The sequence below is a fragment of the Tasmannia lanceolata genome, unplaced genomic scaffold (assembly GCF_043159265.1).
Source record: "Tasmannia lanceolata isolate RefF3 unplaced genomic scaffold, GAP_Taslan_0.1 ptg000037l, whole genome shotgun sequence".
Taxonomy (NCBI): Eukaryota; Viridiplantae; Streptophyta; class Magnoliopsida; order Canellales; family Winteraceae; genus Tasmannia; species Tasmannia lanceolata.
Window position 1 is genome coordinate 2,285,817 of NW_027518714.1, and position 18,480 is coordinate 2,304,296.

The 18,480-nt window shown below is 37.1% G+C and overlaps 1 protein-coding gene across 1 annotated transcript; it reads left to right on the plus strand.

Moving 5' to 3' along the window:
* The first annotated feature begins 2,850 nt into the window (after window positions 1–2,850).
* LOC143859981 (long chain acyl-CoA synthetase 4-like) lies at window positions 2,851–15,791 on the plus strand. Its single transcript, XM_077370473.1, has 19 exons — window positions 2,851–3,239; window positions 4,593–4,656; window positions 4,773–4,862; window positions 5,944–6,000; window positions 6,294–6,342; window positions 6,579–6,655; window positions 9,699–9,738; window positions 9,820–9,914; window positions 10,989–11,156; window positions 11,334–11,444; window positions 11,525–11,612; window positions 11,819–11,885; window positions 12,215–12,290; window positions 12,915–13,032; window positions 13,264–13,509; window positions 13,681–13,820; window positions 14,576–14,758; window positions 14,903–15,022; window positions 15,496–15,791. Exons 1-19 carry the CDS (start codon window positions 3,088–3,090, stop codon window positions 15,529–15,531), a joined length of 1,977 nt encoding a protein of 658 aa, XP_077226588.1. The 5' UTR covers window positions 2,851–3,087; the 3' UTR covers window positions 15,532–15,791.
* The last annotated feature ends 2,689 nt before the right edge of the window (window positions 15,792–18,480 follow it).

Below are 18,480 nucleotides of genomic sequence, written 5' to 3' on the forward strand. Positions count from 1 at the left end.
GATAAGAGGAATTATGGAAACATCTATAGATTGGAGGGCTAGGATCGGCCTATGGAAATGATTTTTGGGGCACAACCTATTTATGTTGTGTTCCATCACAAGGACGGTTTGGATCAACCTATCACGTGGTCCGTACCGTTCTTTGTCGGCCCGTGCATCGCACGGGTTTTTTACTAGTATCTGAAATATTCTAGAAAAATAGGCTAATGTTTTGACATAAAAAGAAGGGCCATCACCATGAGACACGTGGTGAAGGATTGATGAAAAAAATCTGCAAGATTGGGACACAAAATTGTTTTATGAGATGACAATGCCCTTACTTTAGGGGCTAATTTACAAGTAAATGGAATTGCTCTATCGGGCACCTCGATTCCTAATCCTGGACAAGTCCCTCTATCAGGAAATCAATATAAAATCTATGTTAGATTTTTTTATTTTGTGAACAATCTTAATAAGACTTGTCCTTTTTTTAACCGTCCATTCTAAACACACTCAGGGATCCCCATATCTTCTAGTGGGTCACGCCAAACTCAGCTTAAATGGGCCTGATATTTGTTTTATGCCCATCTTATGTCGAAAGAAACAGAGCCATAGAGGCACGTTTGGCTAGCGTGATTTTTTTTTCCCTGGAATATTAGCTTACACAGGGATTTGCTTTCCTAGAATACGAGGGAGTTGGTGAGGACTGAGGAGACGGTAAGAGAAAGCTTTATTAAAATTTAATGGAGATGATTTTTGTCGCCGCATGTAGGATAGTACACCCCACTTTTCACGTGATTTGACGTCGAAAAACGACAAAGTTTGCCCATAATTCACGTTAAAAGTGGGGTGTATTACCCTTGGGGCGGGGCGGGGCGGGGCGGGGCGGGGCGCGGGGGTGATGGGATGGGATGAGTCTAGATCAATGAATCATATACTCTGTTTGGTTGGCTATTTTTTAGGAGATTGAGGGGAGAACATCTTCTTGAGATCTTCTTGAGATTGTTTGGTTGCCTTTTAAGGTCTTTGACCACTAGCACTGTCGGGTGATGCGGCGCGCTCGAGATCTTCTCTCCAAATTTCTTCAAATCAAAGAAATTTGTGGAGAAGATCTTGGGGAGATCTTTTTGCCCTTATCCGAAACCCCCCCAATATTTGCAAGACAAACCAAACAATGTTTCTTTCTTCCACCCTTAATTTCCCCGTTGACTGATCTGCTTTAGATCTCCCCTTTAATCTCCCCTTTGACCGCTGGGATATAGATCTCCCAACGAATTAATGGCATCCAAACAGAGCATATTAGGTACTAAAAGCCCCACATTTAAGATGGACTAGAATTTAAGATGGACTAGAGGGCATTTCGTGGGCAGCTCATATTTTAGGAGAGTAGATTTTGTCTTATTCATTTAATCCACGTGACTGGTTGTTCTCTCCTTAAAAAGTGATATATGCCCGACACTTGTCCGCCAACAAATTCATCGGATTGGCACACCAACCCGCGGGTCCCATATATCATTGCCCTTCTGGTAATTATCACAATTTAGGGTATTTTTATTGGAGGAATGCTAAAATTAAAGGTTGCCCTTGCAAAAATCAGCTACAAGGGTTCCTCTATCGGACAATCTCACCAAAATGTATTTATATTGGCAGAAAATTAAAGGAATAAGAGAAAGGAATTTGTTGAGATTGTCCAGTGAGGGCTCCCTTGTAGCTAGTTTTTTGAAAAGGCGCCATTCAGTTTAGCATCCGACTAAGTCCTCTCTTTGTTTTTTGATAGGTGACTAAAGTCCTTTCTTCTGGATGACTTCAGGAAATATAGGGTCGAATACTGAATAGCCCGAATCCGTACCTGGCCCGGTTACAATATAATTTCTTGGTCCAATCTGCCCGTTTATCCTCCCAGCCGAGTTTAGTTGAACTATAATTAGTGTCACCCTGTAATTTATCCTTCCATAAACACTCCCCCTGCAGTAAGCATCCGCTCCCCCTTTTAACGTTGATTGGACGTCAAAAAGCGTTATAATGGGTGGGAATGCATAGCGTTCAAATCCAGCCCCCGACTTACCTGATACACGTGGTGAGTGGGTTGTTGCGTGTATCCGGGACTAGTCCTACTCCCGAAGGGGGTGGGGACAGCCTACGTCATCAAGAAAAAAAAAAGGCGTAGTGCAAGGGGAGTGAAAGTAGGGCTGCAAATGAGCCGAGCCAAGCCGAGCTTTGGGGTGTTTGGGCTCGGCTTGTTTAGTTTTTATAAAGGCTCGTGTTCGGCTCAGCTCGGGCTTGTCTCAAGAATGATAAAAACATACATATGTGGGGATTTGAACCCAAGCCCCTTCTAAATCCAGTGCCTTAACCACTTAGCCAAACTTTCATTTATAATAAATAACTCACATTCTTTTATTTTATATATAAAAAGCAAACATAATCCAAGCTTTAAAGCTCGGCTCGGCTCGGCTCGTTTATGAATCGAGCCTAAAAAACTCGCAAGCTTTTCCGAGCCGAACTATACAAAGCTCAAGTTCGGCTCGTTTATTTGGCGAGCCTAATTTTTGGGCTTGGGTTCGGCTCGTTTAGTAAACAAACGAGTCCGAGCCGAACTTTTAACGAGCCGAACCGAAACATGTTCGTGAGCCGGCTCGGTTCATTTGCAGCCCTCAGTGAAAATATCATCGCCCTTCAATAAATTCTATTTATAGCAAGAAACTAAAATTCTTGCACCAGTCACCCCAAAAAACCCCAACCACACGTTCCCGATCCGAGATAAAGCAAGTGTAAGATCCTACGGTCCAGAATCGCTAGAGAAATCTCGACCAAGCTAAAATGTTAACCCTAGATTAACTCAACCCTCGCCTTATAAAAACAAAGCGTGATAAGCTGGGAAAAGTCCTCTGTTTTTGTATAGAAGAAAGTCAAGCTAACGTTAGCAATAGCAGATACAACAGATTGAGAATATTGTCTAATGGCGTTGGTCACCAAAACTTTCTAAAATTCGACTTTTTGTCTCTGTTTCTTTGCATCATTCTCTTCAAATACACCACCACAATTCCTTCTCTTTTGGAACCCTAGAAATCGCCAAAAAGAAAAAAAGAAGCAAAGAAGCTCTGATAAATGGCGAGTAAAAAGTTCGTCTTCGAGGTCGAGAAAGCGAAAGAGGCTACCGGCGGTAGGCCGTCTGTCGGTCCGGTTTACCGGAGCATGTTTGCTAAGGACGGTTTTCCTCCGCCCGTTGATGGAATGGAAACCTGTTGGGACGTTTTCCGGTCAGTTATTTTCTTCTTCTTTCGTTGTCTTTTTAAAGATGATTCGGATTCTTGTTTCGGAATTCGAGACTTCAAATCTTTTCCTTGATCGATATGTAATTTCGGACTTTGTTTGGTTTTCTATGGTATTCCTTAATTTCGCTTTTGTTAAGTGTTCGTAATTTGTTACTTTAAGGTCATCGATCTCTCGCATGGAGATTATGAGCAATATGTAATCTTTATTCATGGATTGTTACTCCTCATATTTACGATCTTTATGTATAACTGACCGTCTCCTTATAAATCACAATTCTAGGATATGTATAACTAGGCATGATCCATATGTACATCTATTGCCTTATATTATTACTTTTGTGGTCTAGGATTATTTGGAGTATCGATTTAGTTCTTACCATTGACCAAAATTTTTATTTTATTTTTAGTAAGCCTCACAGTGTGCAACTGCAGGCAGCAGGCATACATGTGCCTGCATCTGTTTCTGTTCATCTTCTATAAAAATCTAAACCATAAAGCAATGATGGATTTGTGGTCTTCATTTGAAACGTCTAGATGCTTAGGGTTGAATTGGCCTCTTGACTATTGTCACGAGTTCCAAATTGAAGGGGAATTAATGGATTAACTGTTACATGGTAAGTGTCACGCCCCGATCTGAATGTGTAAATATTGCCCGGTTCTGGGTCTTCTACTCTCTCCGGTTTTGTTTTCCAGCAGCACTAACCGTGCCCTACCCTCTTCGCGGGGCCCTCCCCTTGGAGATGCTGAAAACACGTCTACACAGGGAGAGTGAGAGGGTTCACATATATATAGCGTATGAACTTTCTCCCTTTTTGATGTGAGATCTTACAGTAAGTGCATGCATTTCCTTAGGATATACATTAGCGGGCAAGAGTACCTGTGGGACAAACTTGTTCAGTGATTCACTTGGTTTCCCTGCTAGGGGTGGGCCATGACCCGAAAATCCCACACATCAAATGATTCTAACCCTCTCTAATTTGTGCCGTTTAAAATGGAAAATTAGAAAATAGAAAGGCAACAGTCCACATTTTCAGAAAATTTATCAGAGGTTTATGATAACTCTGACGAGAGATATTTCTGGAATGTGACCCATCAGTAGTCCCTATCAGATGAATAGTTTGGAAGTAGTTTGGAACTTTGGATCATCGAATAGGTATTCCTTTCTGTACTGTTCTCCGCTAATATATTTGAAAGGAAGTACATGTGCAGTTACCATATAACAACTCCTAATGGATATACCAATTAATGAGCTTAAATGGAGTTGAAGAATGCTTGTAGAAATGCGTGCTTGTTGATGTGTTGATAATCATTATTAAAATCGATTTATTTTTGTTGCAGCATTGCCGTGGAGAAGTTTCCTGAAAACCGCATGATTGGTCGTCGTGAGATTGTGAATGGGAAGGTGCATCATCCTCGCAAATTGTTAATTTTTGTTTTCTTATATCATCTGTACTCTGTTAATATCTTGAAGTATTATAAAGTGTTAATGTTCTTATATCATCTGTACATTGTTTTCAGGCTGGTAAATATGTATGGCTAACATACAAAGAAGTTTATGACAAAGTAGTAAAAGTTGGACTTTCCATCCGCAGTTGCGGTGTCGAGCAGGTGAGTTGTCTCTAATATAATATTGTGTTCTTGTACGATGGCTTGATGTGAGGGCCTGAATTATGAATCATATGTCAACTGTCTTGTCATATTCAAGGCTCCAGATGTGATTACACATTTATAATGACAAGGGCTTACTTCCTTATTAAAATTGGTACCTAGCAATCCCTCATATTGATTGTTCATGACTATAGTTTAACACACATGCAAATGTAAAGAAGTATATAATGGTTTGGATCTAATGCCACCACAATGGGTAATGAACACATGAACTTTTTTTGGAATTATGATAATATTCAACAGAGAAACAGAACACCCAACATGCATACCTTGATGGTCTCACAGCAGGAAAAAAAAGAACAATTCCCACAAACTAATCAGAGCAGATATACGTAAGGATGTTGAATACCCTCTTTTGTGCTTTCATCTGCAATCTCATTAGCAGAGTGCCACACATGCTTGAAACATCTTGATTTTGTCTTTGCTCTAAAGTGGTTGAATTATGAAAAAGGAAATGTGAAAATGAGAAAGCATCGAAATCTTTAGTTCATGTTATGAACCAAGCTACTCAGATGTAATTTAATGCTATTAAGCCAAAAAATTCTATGAATCTCTTTTAGACTCGCGGTGCCACACTACTCAGTGTCCTTTAGCAATGCCACAAAATAGTTCTATAATCTATGTCAAGGTAGTTTTTAGCTGACCTGTTATTGAAACTTGAAGAGGTTAAATTATTCTGTAAACTGCGTGATTATGGGTTGAATTTCAGTCTTCTGATTATTTGTTTTGTAAACCTTTTGTTTGCTGACATTGCAGTTGTATAATTATTTTTCATTGTTTTATATCCCTAATATAAGAAGAATGGAATATCTTTTGTTTTTTCCATCACGAGTTTCATTATTCGGATCCTTCTGTGAGTTTGTGAAATTGGGCTTATTTATATTTAACATATTGTTATTGCTGTCTTTGGTTTGGCTTGATTAGCACTGAATATATCCTTTTTTGTTTCCATTAAACTTTAAATCTTTTGAAATATTCACCTTCCCTGCAGCTTGGAAATTGATTTTTATTTTGTTTTCAGGGAGGACGATGTGGTATATATGGTGTTAATTGTCCTGAGTGGATAATGAGTATGGAGGTATTGATTCGCTTTCCTGTGAAGGACATCATACTTTGAAAAAAAAAAAAGCATATCTTGACCGACTGTTTATTTGTAGATTTTCGTAGTTATTGCATGAAGACACATATAGAAGCCTCTTTATCTCTTCTTATGGGTTTATCTGGTGATATTTGCTAATGTGTGGAGGAATTTCTGTACAAATGGATGTGGTTTTGTGGTGCAAGCTATTTTAGTTACTATGTGCTCAAATATCCTCACCTCCTTTTAAGATTGTTGTGTGGTTACTTATTGGTGCTTCATAACTTGTGCAGGCCTGCAATGCTCATGGGATTTATTGCGTTCCTTTATATGATACCCTTGGTATGCAATTTGCAGTATTTTCAGTACTCAAAAACGAGTATTAGATGTTCAAAAGATGTGGGCTTTTTATGGGTGATAATGGCTTAGTTGCATATACTGATTTTTAAGTTGTTTCGCAAACATAATGATATATGCTCTCCACTTTAAAGCATTGTCTATTTCATGCTATGACCTGCTGATATGGAGGGGTTAGCAAAATTTACTGATTTGTTTGCCTCTCATTTATGATAATATAGGAGCTGGTGCGGTGGAGTATATTATATGCCATGCAGAAGTTTCAATTGTTTTTGTGGAAGAAAAAAAGATTCATGAGGTATGTGATAATATGTTTGCTGAGTTTAGTGGATCCAAAGGCTTAGGAGATATCAAATTGGAACACAGTTGAAAAAATCATAAAAGTATTTTATCAAAAGCAATGTGCCTTGAAAATTTAAAATTCATATTTTAGAATTTGATATATTTTTTGGAAGAACCTAATCCAAAACAAAATGATAAATGTCACCTTTGCTTTTATTTTCGTATTCGATTTTTATATTGATGGGAAACATGATTCCATAATGAAAAATATGGATATCACAAGACTGAGCTTTATGCAACTTGTTGTCACTGCAAACCATAAAAAAGCAATATTTTTTTTTTGAAATTGTTTATTATTGCCAAATTCACAATTATAAGAGTAGGAATTGGTATGTCACATAATTCCTTTCTCAATTTCATCATTTAAACATGATTCCAGTCCCGTCTCCTAGCATTTGTCATCCAATGAAAGAATTTGGTGTTTTATCGGCTTCGGCCACTTCAGTTCTTGTTCTTCAAATAACCCCCTCCCATGATGGCATCTTCGAAATTCCTTCTTCAATCATTATTGTCTTATTTACTGTGAATATGATGCCCACTCTTTCTTCACTATTTAGTGAAACAATTTCTTGTGGTACTAATCTTTCGCCTTCTTAATCTTCCGAAAAGAGTTTCCTTTTCTGCTCTTTTATCTTTGCCTCATGTCTATTAATTTTTTTATGGCCTCTTTTGATTTCCATTATTCCTCTTCTAGTTCTTGTAACCATGCAATTCAAAACACAGCGTCAAACTTAAAATGGAATTGAACCACATGTTATCCCCGCTGACTAGTAACACCCGAAGGGGATTCAAATTTGGTCTCAATATAACACTTTATTCCACCCTCATAAAATGTTCCTCTTAATCGGTTGAAATCAAGAAGCGGTCCGACCACCAGCATACCATTTTTTATTGTCAGTTCGTGGTGACTCAAAATTCTGAAAAGCTCTCCCTACTTATAGTTATCCTACACCTTTCTCTCTTTCCATAGGAGTATGGTTTCGAGCTAAAGTCTTCCTCAAATAACAAGGATTACTCCATCTATGTCTTGCAAAAACCTTTCTCCTACCTTTCTGTCCAATTTGCGCTATATGTGAAGGCGAACTTTTTTTTTAGCAATAATGTAAAGCCGTAGTATCCTCCTACAATTTTCTCCTACCAGGATGTGTTTGCCGAAGCAGAGCTCTTCACGCTTCTCCTCTTCTAATCTCACCACTCGTATTTTTAAATGATGAAATTTTATTAGTGCAAAGGGGCAAGAGCCAAATGACCAAGATGGTCACAGAAAAGTAATACAAAATAAGAAATGAAGAAGAATATAAAGGGAAAGACAGCCCAAGAAAAATACAACAATAGAAAGAGGCAAAAGAAAACAGTCTGGAAGCCAAAATGTAATGTCGACTCTCTGGGGAGGCATTTTCTCTCCTATAGATCTTTGACCATGTGTCACAAATATCTCAGATACGATGTTCCAAAATACTCAAACTAAGGTTTGGAAAGGTCTAAAAGGTGTTTTCATGTAATAAATCAATATGTTTCATTTACTTGAAGTCTGTGTTGCGCGGATTTGTGGTGTCAATGTGCCGTATCACTTGTCGAGACGTTTGGACACGGATTCGGACATGGATTCACTTTAGATTCGGCTAGAGACGTCTCTGTACGTCTCCACGACGTTACTTAAATTTGAAGCGAGGAATCTGACACGTCAATTGCTAATTTCTAGGCGAATCTGGGAAAACCCGCTGCTTTTACGATTTTTTCCTTTGACAAAAAGGCAACCGACCAATATATTATGATAAAAGGAAGGGCTTTGGAAAGTTGCCTCTTTTTTGCAGGACTCTTCAATACTAAAAATAGCTCAATACAGCCCAAAAAAAAAATACAACCTCAAGCCTTCTCCATCGTTTCTTTCTTGTTCAACCCTCCATCAGTTGCACTCTAGAAGAAGAAGAAGAAGAAGAAGAAGAAGAAGAAGACCCACCAGGTTGTTCCATCTTTCTTCTTCTCTCCTCTCTCTACTCTCTTCCCTCTTTTTGTCTACTTCTCCTCATGAGAACTTCTCTTTATTTTTCCACCGATCGAAAACCTTTTTTTCCTCTGGATTTGCAGACCTGATTGAAACCCCATTTTTTCCTTTGCATTAGGAGAACCAATTGAAACCCCTTTTTATTCTTTGGATTTTGAGAACCTTTGTTTTCTTTGGATTTTGAGAACCGATTGATACCACCTTTAATTTTTCTTTTGATTTTGAGAACCGATTGAAATCCCGCTTTTTTCTTTGATTTTTAAAACATTGAAGCCCTTTTAATTCTTAGGCCCTGTTCGTTTCAGATTTTTGCAGCCGTTTGTGGACCACAAACTGATTAATAGACTCCAAATTAAACGTAATTTGGAGTCCAATAATCAGTTTTGGGGCCACACTCAGTTGCAAATTAGCACTATGCAGTGGTTTTAATTTGGAAGGTGAAGTAGCTTCTTTATATTATTTTATTGGGTGCTTCGGTTTTGGGTCTTCTCCTTATTGTGGAATAGTGGAATGTATGCATTATTTTTCATTAAATTAGGCAACTGATATATTCACCCCCTTTTATTCCCCAATCCACCCCACTTTAGTGTATTTAATACAACTTTTTTACACTGGAAGGGTGTGGACCAGGGAAGAAAAAGGAGAATATACAACTTCTTTGTTGCAGGATTTTTAGATAAGAAAATCATTTTTATTTTTAATTAATTTAATAAAAATGCCGAATCCGAATCCTTGTTTTTGGGGCTAGCCGAATCCGACACCTCGAATCCGTGTCGGATTCTGACACCCGAATCCGAATCCGTGCAACATAGCTTGAAGTAGATGGAGAAATGCAAGTCAGTCAATGCTAGCATTTTTCCATTAAGTACATATTATATTGCTTAAGTTCGTGATTACATTTTTGTTGGTTCTTGAAAGGACCATTGATCTAATAGATATGCACACTTTGTTGTTTATACTGGATTATTTTCTCTGATGGATTGTCTCATTTCAGGTTTTGAAAACATTTCCTAATACAACAAATTTCTTGAGAAGTAAGTGATATTATGCTCATTTCTTTTTAATGCTAATGCACAACTTAGATCACAAATTGATGTGGACATTTTATGCTGCAGCCATTGTGAGCTTTGGCAAGGTTACACCCGAACAAAGAGAAGAGACCGGAAAGTTTGGTTTGGCATTATATTCTTGGGATGAATTTTTGCTTCTGGTAGGCCAAGTGCTTTTCCTTATAGATATTTTCATCCATAGTTGTTGATACTTCTTCTCATAGGCTGATGAAGTAGTCATTATTTCAGTGGTTATTGGATTTATATCTTTTCTTGTTTCTGGTTGATGAAGTAGTCATTTAAAAAACCAACTTTGCCCTACTCATCACAGTCAATGTCTATTTTTAAATTAGCCCCCCTTAATTTTCAGTTATTGCTTGTTTTTTTTCTATTTTGCAAGTAGTAACCTGTGAGTTTTGAATTGGTTCATTGTTTAGTGAAATTTCTTCGCATTGGTTCAATTGTTGTCTTATTCAAGGTTTTAAATTTCAGTTTTAGTCAACATTGAAACAGAAATGTTTCATTTTTGGTTGGAAAATTTGGTGGAAATGCTGTAAAAACTACACATTAAGGATGAAACTTCAGGAAATGCTTATGCACAAATACTCACTTAGAAACCATCATATAGGCAAGACAATCATCCATGATGGTTTAAAAACATCGAAGTCGAACACCTAGTCACATGCACAGTTGCACATGTTTGATAATTTAATACAAACCAAAGTTCACATGTAATTCGTATAAATATTTAGAAATATTACATGCACCGCATTTTGCATGCAGTTCATATAAATATAATTATGCAATACATACTAATATAGTGCGACTATGACACATGATTTTGGTTTATGCATTTCAGTCGTTTTGCTTTCGATTTCGTTGCGGGTGGAAATGGAAAATTTTCAGTCATTTTGTGTCGGTTTCAGTGGAAATTTAAAACCATGGTCTTATTTGACTGGAAACTGGAGGCTGTAAGCAGTGGGAAATTATGAAATTCAATGGGTTGATGTGGTTGAGGAATTGAAAGAAGTGTAGATCTAAAATATTATGAATATTATGATTTTTATCTTGAGTGACATGATGAATTGGTTCATCGTTTCTATGTATATCAAGATTTAATTTGACTTTCATATCTTTGTCATCTCTATTTTCTCTTCACATGTCAGTTTGGTTCGGGTTTACATAATTTATGAACAATCACTAACTATGATATGTTGGACTTGTTTTGCCTACAGGGAGATGATAAACAATTTGACCTTCCAATGTCAAAACAAAGTGACATCTGTACTATTATGTATACTAGTGGAACAACCGGTGACCCTAAAGGGGTATTGATTTCCAATGAAAGCATTGTTACTCTTATTGCTGGAGTGAAACGACTGCTCAAGTCTGTGAATGAAGAGGTGAAGTCTTTATTTTCATTGCATACTTGTGAATAATGTAAATTTAAATATAAAAGAGACGTTTGAGGCTGTATCCAGTATCTGTGGAGCGGTTATTGGCACTGGCAAGGGTAAACATACAAATGATACAATTTTATTATGTTTTCTTACAAATTTTGTTCTTGGAAATTTTTTCAGTTGAGTCAAGATGATGTGTTTTTATCGTATCTCCCTCTTGCACATATATTTGATCGGGTGATTGAGGAGTTGTTTATTTCTAGTGGTGCCTCCATAGGGTTTTGGCGTGGGGTAAGTTGCTTGAGTATATGATGTCCCTCTTTTACGAATAGGCTACCAATTCAATAATTGATTATGGTTATCATCTCCAGGATGTCAAGTTACTGATTGAAGATCTCGGGGAATTAAAACCAACTATTTTCTGTGCCGTTCCCCGTGTGTTGGATCGGGTTTATTCAGGTACCATTGTCTCCCTTTATATTATTGTAATAACACATCACAATCCCTGATTCTCTGATATCCTACTAGCCGCTCTTCATTCTCTAGCCATTACCTTACACCAATAACTGACGCAGAAATACAAGAATGTAAACTTATCCATGCCATATATGTTTGTCTTTTTTATCTTATAGATATTTTCTTAGCTGCTGTGCATTTATTTTCAGGTCTGACAGAGAAGATTTCTTCAGGAGGTTTATTGAAACATACACTTTTTAACATTGCATATGCATAGTAAGTTCTACGAATTCTAACTTTAAAAGCATGATCCATTTATCCATGACGGATTACCTTGACTTGGCTACTTGTTATAGTAGTTTCATGAATCATTATAATCCTGTTTGGACATGATCGAGTTTTAGATATTATGCATTTCTTGTTGTGTCTTTCCTCCCATAGCAAGCTGTTTCCTTCGTATATTTTTTTTTGTAACAATGTGCATATTCACTTCATTTTATTATGGCTGTTCCCATTTTGTTTGGTAGCATGTCCCCCAAGTATCAAATTTCTTGTTTTGATTGGGCAATTCTGGTGGTTTAATCTGTGAGTTGGAAATGGTGCAGCAAACAGTGGAACATGCGGAAGGGAAGTAAACATGTAGAGGCAGCTCCAATTTTTGACAAAGTAGTTTTCAATAAGGTAGCTAAACTTTTTTCTTAATGGTAATAAAGTTTATTTCCCCACAGAGAACCTTTTTTCTTTTACTTTTCAAAGTCTATTTTTTCACGGAGAACCTTTTCTATTCTTTTATTTTTTTTCTGGTACATCAGTCGGCTCATTTATATCAATACCTAATGGTAGCAGGATTAGAAGCCATGACCTAAATATCGGTTGCATAGAATGTTTTCTATTGCTTGCACACTGATAAATATTGCCAAGCTTATTAAAATATTTATTTTTCGGTAGGTTGGCTTTTAAAATGTTACCCTCATTTTTAAAGTCTCAGGACACACACATGGACTTCCTTGTGTAAACATCGCAATACTTTTTTGCGATATTTTCATTTTCATCTTTAATATTTATTTCCATTTTTCCTATTTTAAGATTACTCATACACTTGAATTATTTCCCCAAGAAACCCACCCACCCCCCCCCCCCCCCCAAAAAAAAAAAAAAAAAAAAAAAAAAAAAAAAAAAAAAAAAACAACTGAGAAAATATTGGGAATGAGATTTATCACTATGATTGCAAGGAGTAGTAGCTATCATAATATCAAGTCTGGACTGCCAGAATCTTGATAATCGTGGTTTTTGTGGTTTCTTCAGGTAAAGCAAGGGTTGGGTGGAAATGTACGACTTATTCTATCCGGAGCGGCTCCACTTGCTACTCATGTAGAAGCTTTTCTACGGGTGGTGGCATGTTCTCATGTCCTACAAGGCTATGGTATCATCCTTGTGAATCTTTTTTGTACTTTATCTTCATTACGGATTCTAGAACGAGCTTATGATTTGATTCTTCCTCTTATAATGTTAGAACTCAGTAACGGCAGTTTTTTATTCCTCAACCAATTTAAGAGCTCATGCCAAATCTGTCATGGGCCATAGCAGAAATGATATGTTTCTTAGTGAATGGATTATCTTGGATAGTTAGATACATTTTTGTTTTTCACTGTAGGTCTGACCGAAACCTGTGCGGGGACATTTGTCTCGCTACCGGATCAACTGTCAATGCTTGGTACAGTGGGCCCTCCTGTACCGAATGTGGATGTGTGCCTGGAGTCTGTTCCTGAAATGGGTTATGATGCCAATTCAAGCACACCACGTGGGGAAGTCTGTGTGAAGGGGAAGACATTATTCTCAGGATACTACAAACGGGAAGACCTCACTAAAGAGGTTATGGTTGATGGATGGTTCCACACAGGTTTTCCATCTTTTACATTTATCTGGACCATTGGCATCCATCTTATATTGCATCCAATTTCATTAATCACACTGTGCTGTTTATCAATTATGATTGGATCCAATTTTCCTATCTTGCATCCTTTTCAAGGCCATTTCACCAACCACACTGTTCAATGATCTCTGTTCACAGGGGATATTGGTGAGTGGCAACCAGACGGAAGCATGAAAATTATTGACAGGAAAAAGAACATATTCAAGCTTTCACAAGGAGAATATGTTGCAGTTGAAAATCTGGAGAACATTTATGGTCTTGTTCCTGAAGTCGACTCTGTATGTATTGACCTTCATGGGCTACTTTTGAAATGGATCTGTGCAGTTACTGTTTCTAGTTTCTTTTACATTATTCTTGCTCATTTCATAAGTTCAATCTGAGAAAGGTTCTACATAATAATTGATACTATCCTAATTTGCAACAAAATTACCTCTTGAATTTTAAAGAGCTTCATCTAAATACCATTGTCATGAGCAATAATCATTGGTATTATCATCATCTGCAACAAAGTTTCATCTTCTTGAATTTTAAAGAGATTCACCTAGATACCATTGTCATGAGTGGTCGGTCTTATATTTCTGCATTGGTTTGCTTCACATCGTTAAACTTCCTTCTTCTTCTTCTCCTTTCTTTTTTTTTTGAGTTTAAAGCAGTGTCACTTTTTTAACCCAGTGAGTTGAATAAAATTACTGAAATTGTTGATTCGGTGGCCTGCTCAGCTGGATCGGTATTCACTGGTTTCTTAAAGTCGCTTCTTTTGAACTCCAGTATTTCAGTTTTATTCCAACGTCTGGTTGGGGTTTCTAATCTTATGAAAGCCGTGTTTTAGGAACATGTTTTAATTTAGGGATGGTTGAGACAAAGTTTAAACAATGAGCAGTCAGAAGCTTGAGTTCTTTTGTATGGAGGCAAAGGATTTTAGACTTTTTCCCTTCATCACATACCTAAATCCATGTTCTCAATAATTTGTCTAGTTGCCCTATTTTGTCTGAAGTTCTGCTTATGAAAACATTGTGGTTATCTTGTGCTCCAGATATGGATATACGGAAACAGCTTCGAGTCTTTCCTTGTCGCCGTTGCCAATCCCAACCAGCAAGCACTTGAGCGCTGGGCTCAAGAGAATGGGCAGACTGGGGATTTTACTGCCCTTTGTGAGAATGCCAAGGCTAAAGAATTCATTCTCGGGGAACTGGCAAAGACTGCAAAAGCAAAGCAGGTAATCAGGAGCTTTCCCAGAGCTTTAATGACATTTCTTTCTTCTCTTCCTTGAAATACTTTTTCTTCGTTTCCAAGTTAAAAAGGTTTTGAACTCCTGAAACATCTTCTCAAATCTTGATCATTACTTGTTATTGATTGGCAGTTAAAAGGTTTTGAGTTTGTGAAAGCTATCCGCCTTGAACCAGTACCATTCGACATGGAGCGGGACCTTCTCACACCGACCTATAAGAAAAAGCGGCCTCAGTTGCTTAAATACTATCAGGTTGGATTCTCTTGTTGGAACCTGTTTTCGACAGCAATTTTATAGTTTTAATGATGACTAAAACATGTTGAAATTTAAAAAATGATAGACTAATTCCAAAATATAATTCATATCAAGCGACTAGGATACTGTTTAAAAAAAGAAAAAAAAATCAAGCGACTAGGCTACTACTCGTTTGGCATTAAATGTGGTGGATTAATTAGCAAAAGTGTATTCCTGTTACACTGAATGGAAAAGCCAGTGGTTTTGAAAAATCAAGGCATGAACAAATACTTTTAGATTTCCAGTTCTTTGTGAACAATCTTTGCTGTTTTGACTGTCTCCACAAAATGCTGATAAGATATTAAACCTAAAATAATCGATACTGACAAATGTTCCTAGCTTCAAAAAACCCTGAAACTCTCTCTCTCTCTTATGTAATTTTGTTATATTTTCTTGAGCATCAAATACTAACTGAAGAATTTTATTCTCAGAGCGTTATTGATGGCATGTACAAAAATCCCAAGTGATCAACTGATCCCAGGAGTGTATGATAAGCAGCCAAATACATGGGGAGGTCATGTTATTGAGACTTTTATCTCACCGCGCATATTCAATCGACCAAATTAGTTGCCTGTTTATTTGATTATTTTATTTTGACTGTACATATGGTTGAAATTATTTATATTAGATGTTCTGGTATGAATTCTGTTGTAATTATCAATACAGTTATATATGGTCGAAAAATGCATGCATCGCAGTGAGGAAAGCTATCCTCTTTCAGTTGGGATTTCTGAAATCGTGTTTTGAACTTGTTTTTAGATATTCAGTTTTCTTTGAATTTATTTCATACATTGTTTTTACTGAATCAGTAGAATTTATCAAGGGGAAGAAAAAGATACAACAAGTAAGAAGTGAACGAATTCTGCTGGTAATGTCTGTAAGAATGGAGGAATTGAGTATTTCCCCATGATAATATCTACTGGAAAAGTATCGGAATCTGCACTTTATTCTGATTTTTCGGAAGAACAGGGCGGAATAGAAACTTAGCCCATCTAATTGTTCCATCTGTTTCCCACCCGGGAGATGGTATTTTGATTTCGGCAAAATTGGAATGGGATGCCAATTCTGATTACTGATTCCGATAATCCAAATGCAAGGCGATCGCATTAGCATCCTATTCCGACTCTAGCCAATTCTAGTGTTCTGTTCAAATAATGAACAAAATAATTGGGCGGAACCGATGTACTTTGTTGGAGTTGCCTTGATTAATTAGGCCCTGTTTGGTTTGGATTTTGAGAATTGATTGTGAGTCCAAAAGTGATTATTGGACTCAAATTTATTTTATGTTTAGAATCTTCAGATACGGTTATTTAAAGGGGTTGCGGATAAATTAACCACAGAATTTCACCTGGCCACCCTCAATCTAGATTATGAAAGAAACAATCAGTTGCAACCCTGTCAGTGGAGGGATGTTTTTGTAGGGCTAGGGTTGTCCATGGTAGAATTCAGGATCCACTAGATTAATGCTATATATTCAAACTATTTGTATGATAAAATGTGATGACGTATTAGATCAACGTTCCGGATCACCAATAACATATGCCACATTTGCATTTGTATGATCATTTTCGTTCATCAAGACGAGATGTCTTGCGTTGGTGATAAAGAAGACAGGAAGAGAAAGGGAAGAAATGGCAATGTGGTTGAAAAAAAGTAACTTAAAACATTCTCAAATACTTCAAAGTTTCATAAGAAATATATAGCTACTACATGAAATGAAAATCCTACATAGAGACTAGTTTAGACTCATCCATCAGTTCAATTCACTGTTCCTTCAACACAGAGCCACTGACCCACGAAGAGCTTGTCGCAGTTGAGATTAGGGTTTATCCCAGCAAAGAAATTTGCAGTGAGGCTGAATAACTGTGTCACCCCAAAACATGTATCTCCCGTTCGAACTCCAAACACAGTTTTGCAGTTTGGGGTTGCAGCTTTCTTTGGGAAACCAACTGTTTTGTTTGTCAGATCATCAAAGAGAAGAGACATTACTTAACATATTTGAAAGACAAAAAATCATAGTAAGGTCACAAGAGTAATTAGAGTTTAAACAAGTAGACACAGTAAATGATTATTTTGATTAGAATTAATATGTAACTCTTTAAACTTACTTTCTCCAGATAATCTGCCTTCAGCCATGGATACATTGAGAAGAAGAGAGAGCATCAAAACCAGATTAAGAAACCTTACAGTTTTGCTGTTTGCCTCACCCATGCTTTCTATCTCTTCTCTTTTCTCAAGTTGGAAAGTACTCTCGTTTTACTTGGATGTGGCTTTAAATCTCTCTTTATTTATAGTACAATTCGTTAGCATATAAGTCACAAATGACGTTCTTATTTAAGATGTCTATAGAGGCCGGCTTTTACATAGGTTTTTCCTCTATTTTTTTTTTTACTTCTTTTTCTTCAGTCGCCCATTTGAAGACCACTATGTATGAGCCGACCTCTTGGGACGATAATATATAAGCAACTAATGGGGATGATTTTTGGAGCATTTCCATCTATGGTGGGCCCATCACGGGCCCACTTATTGTTTGCGGGCCTTCGAAGAATGGAAGTGATATCATAGCAAGAGAATAAGATAATTATGGAAAGATACTATCCTAATCTAATTCATTAGCCTAATCTTTCTAACCCAACCAACCAATATAGCCTAATCAAATCAAATCTTCTAATATCAGAATATTTGATCTTGATTTGATTTCATTCTCTAATAAAAACAAGGATGACTTAGTGCACATGTGGTACATCTTCTTGATGATTGGGACTGTTGATCTGGCAGGCCATTAAGGTTCACCTAGTGGGTCCACTTCTGATGCAAAAGGAAGATCTAATTTTCAAGATTGAGGGTTGCAAAAATCAACGGTCTGAAGTTAAAGTAAAGGACGTGTTTCTCTTCATGCTTGATCAAAGGTCAAAGAATTACCCTCTTTTATCCATGGGAAGGAATGTTTCAATCGGGTGTAATATGATTATAATTATATATATAATTAAGCACTCACTATTAAATAGCGAGCATGATCATTTATTCAGACCATTGAGCAACCTTTGCAAAGGTCACAAGGAGTGTGAAGGTCAACCATATATGATGACTACATTGTCTATTTGAATAAGGGGAGTGATAAATCGACTCCCCAAATTGTTAAATCGACTCCCCATGTGTCTTTCTCTCTCCTCTAGGTTAGAGAGAGAAAGAGGAGAGAGATAGTCACATGGGGAGTCATTTTATCACTGCCCCAATAAGTGTGATTATATATGGCAGTGAAATAGTTGATGATCCCATTTCAGAAAAAAAAGAAAAAAAAGAAAAAGAAACAGAGAGGAGTTGATGATCCTATTTCATGCAATTGATCCATAGTGAGTTAATCTTTACGGAGAAAACCCTTGTTTGAAAAGTGAATAAGTTACTGACCGTCAAAG

Excerpts from the sequence above, each read along its gene's own strand:
- LOC143859981 (XM_077370473.1), top strand. The coding sequence starts at position 3,088 with ATGGCGAGTAAAAAGTTCGTCTTCGAGGTCGAGAAAGCGAAAGAGGCT. Across the intron at positions 4,657-4,772 it reads GTGAGATTGTGAATGGGAAG|GCTGGTAAATATGTATGGCT; the intron begins GTGCATCATCCT and ends CATTGTTTTCAG. Across the intron at positions 13,821-14,575 it reads TTGTTCCTGAAGTCGACTCT|ATATGGATATACGGAAACAG; the intron begins GTATGTATTGAC and ends CTTGTGCTCCAG.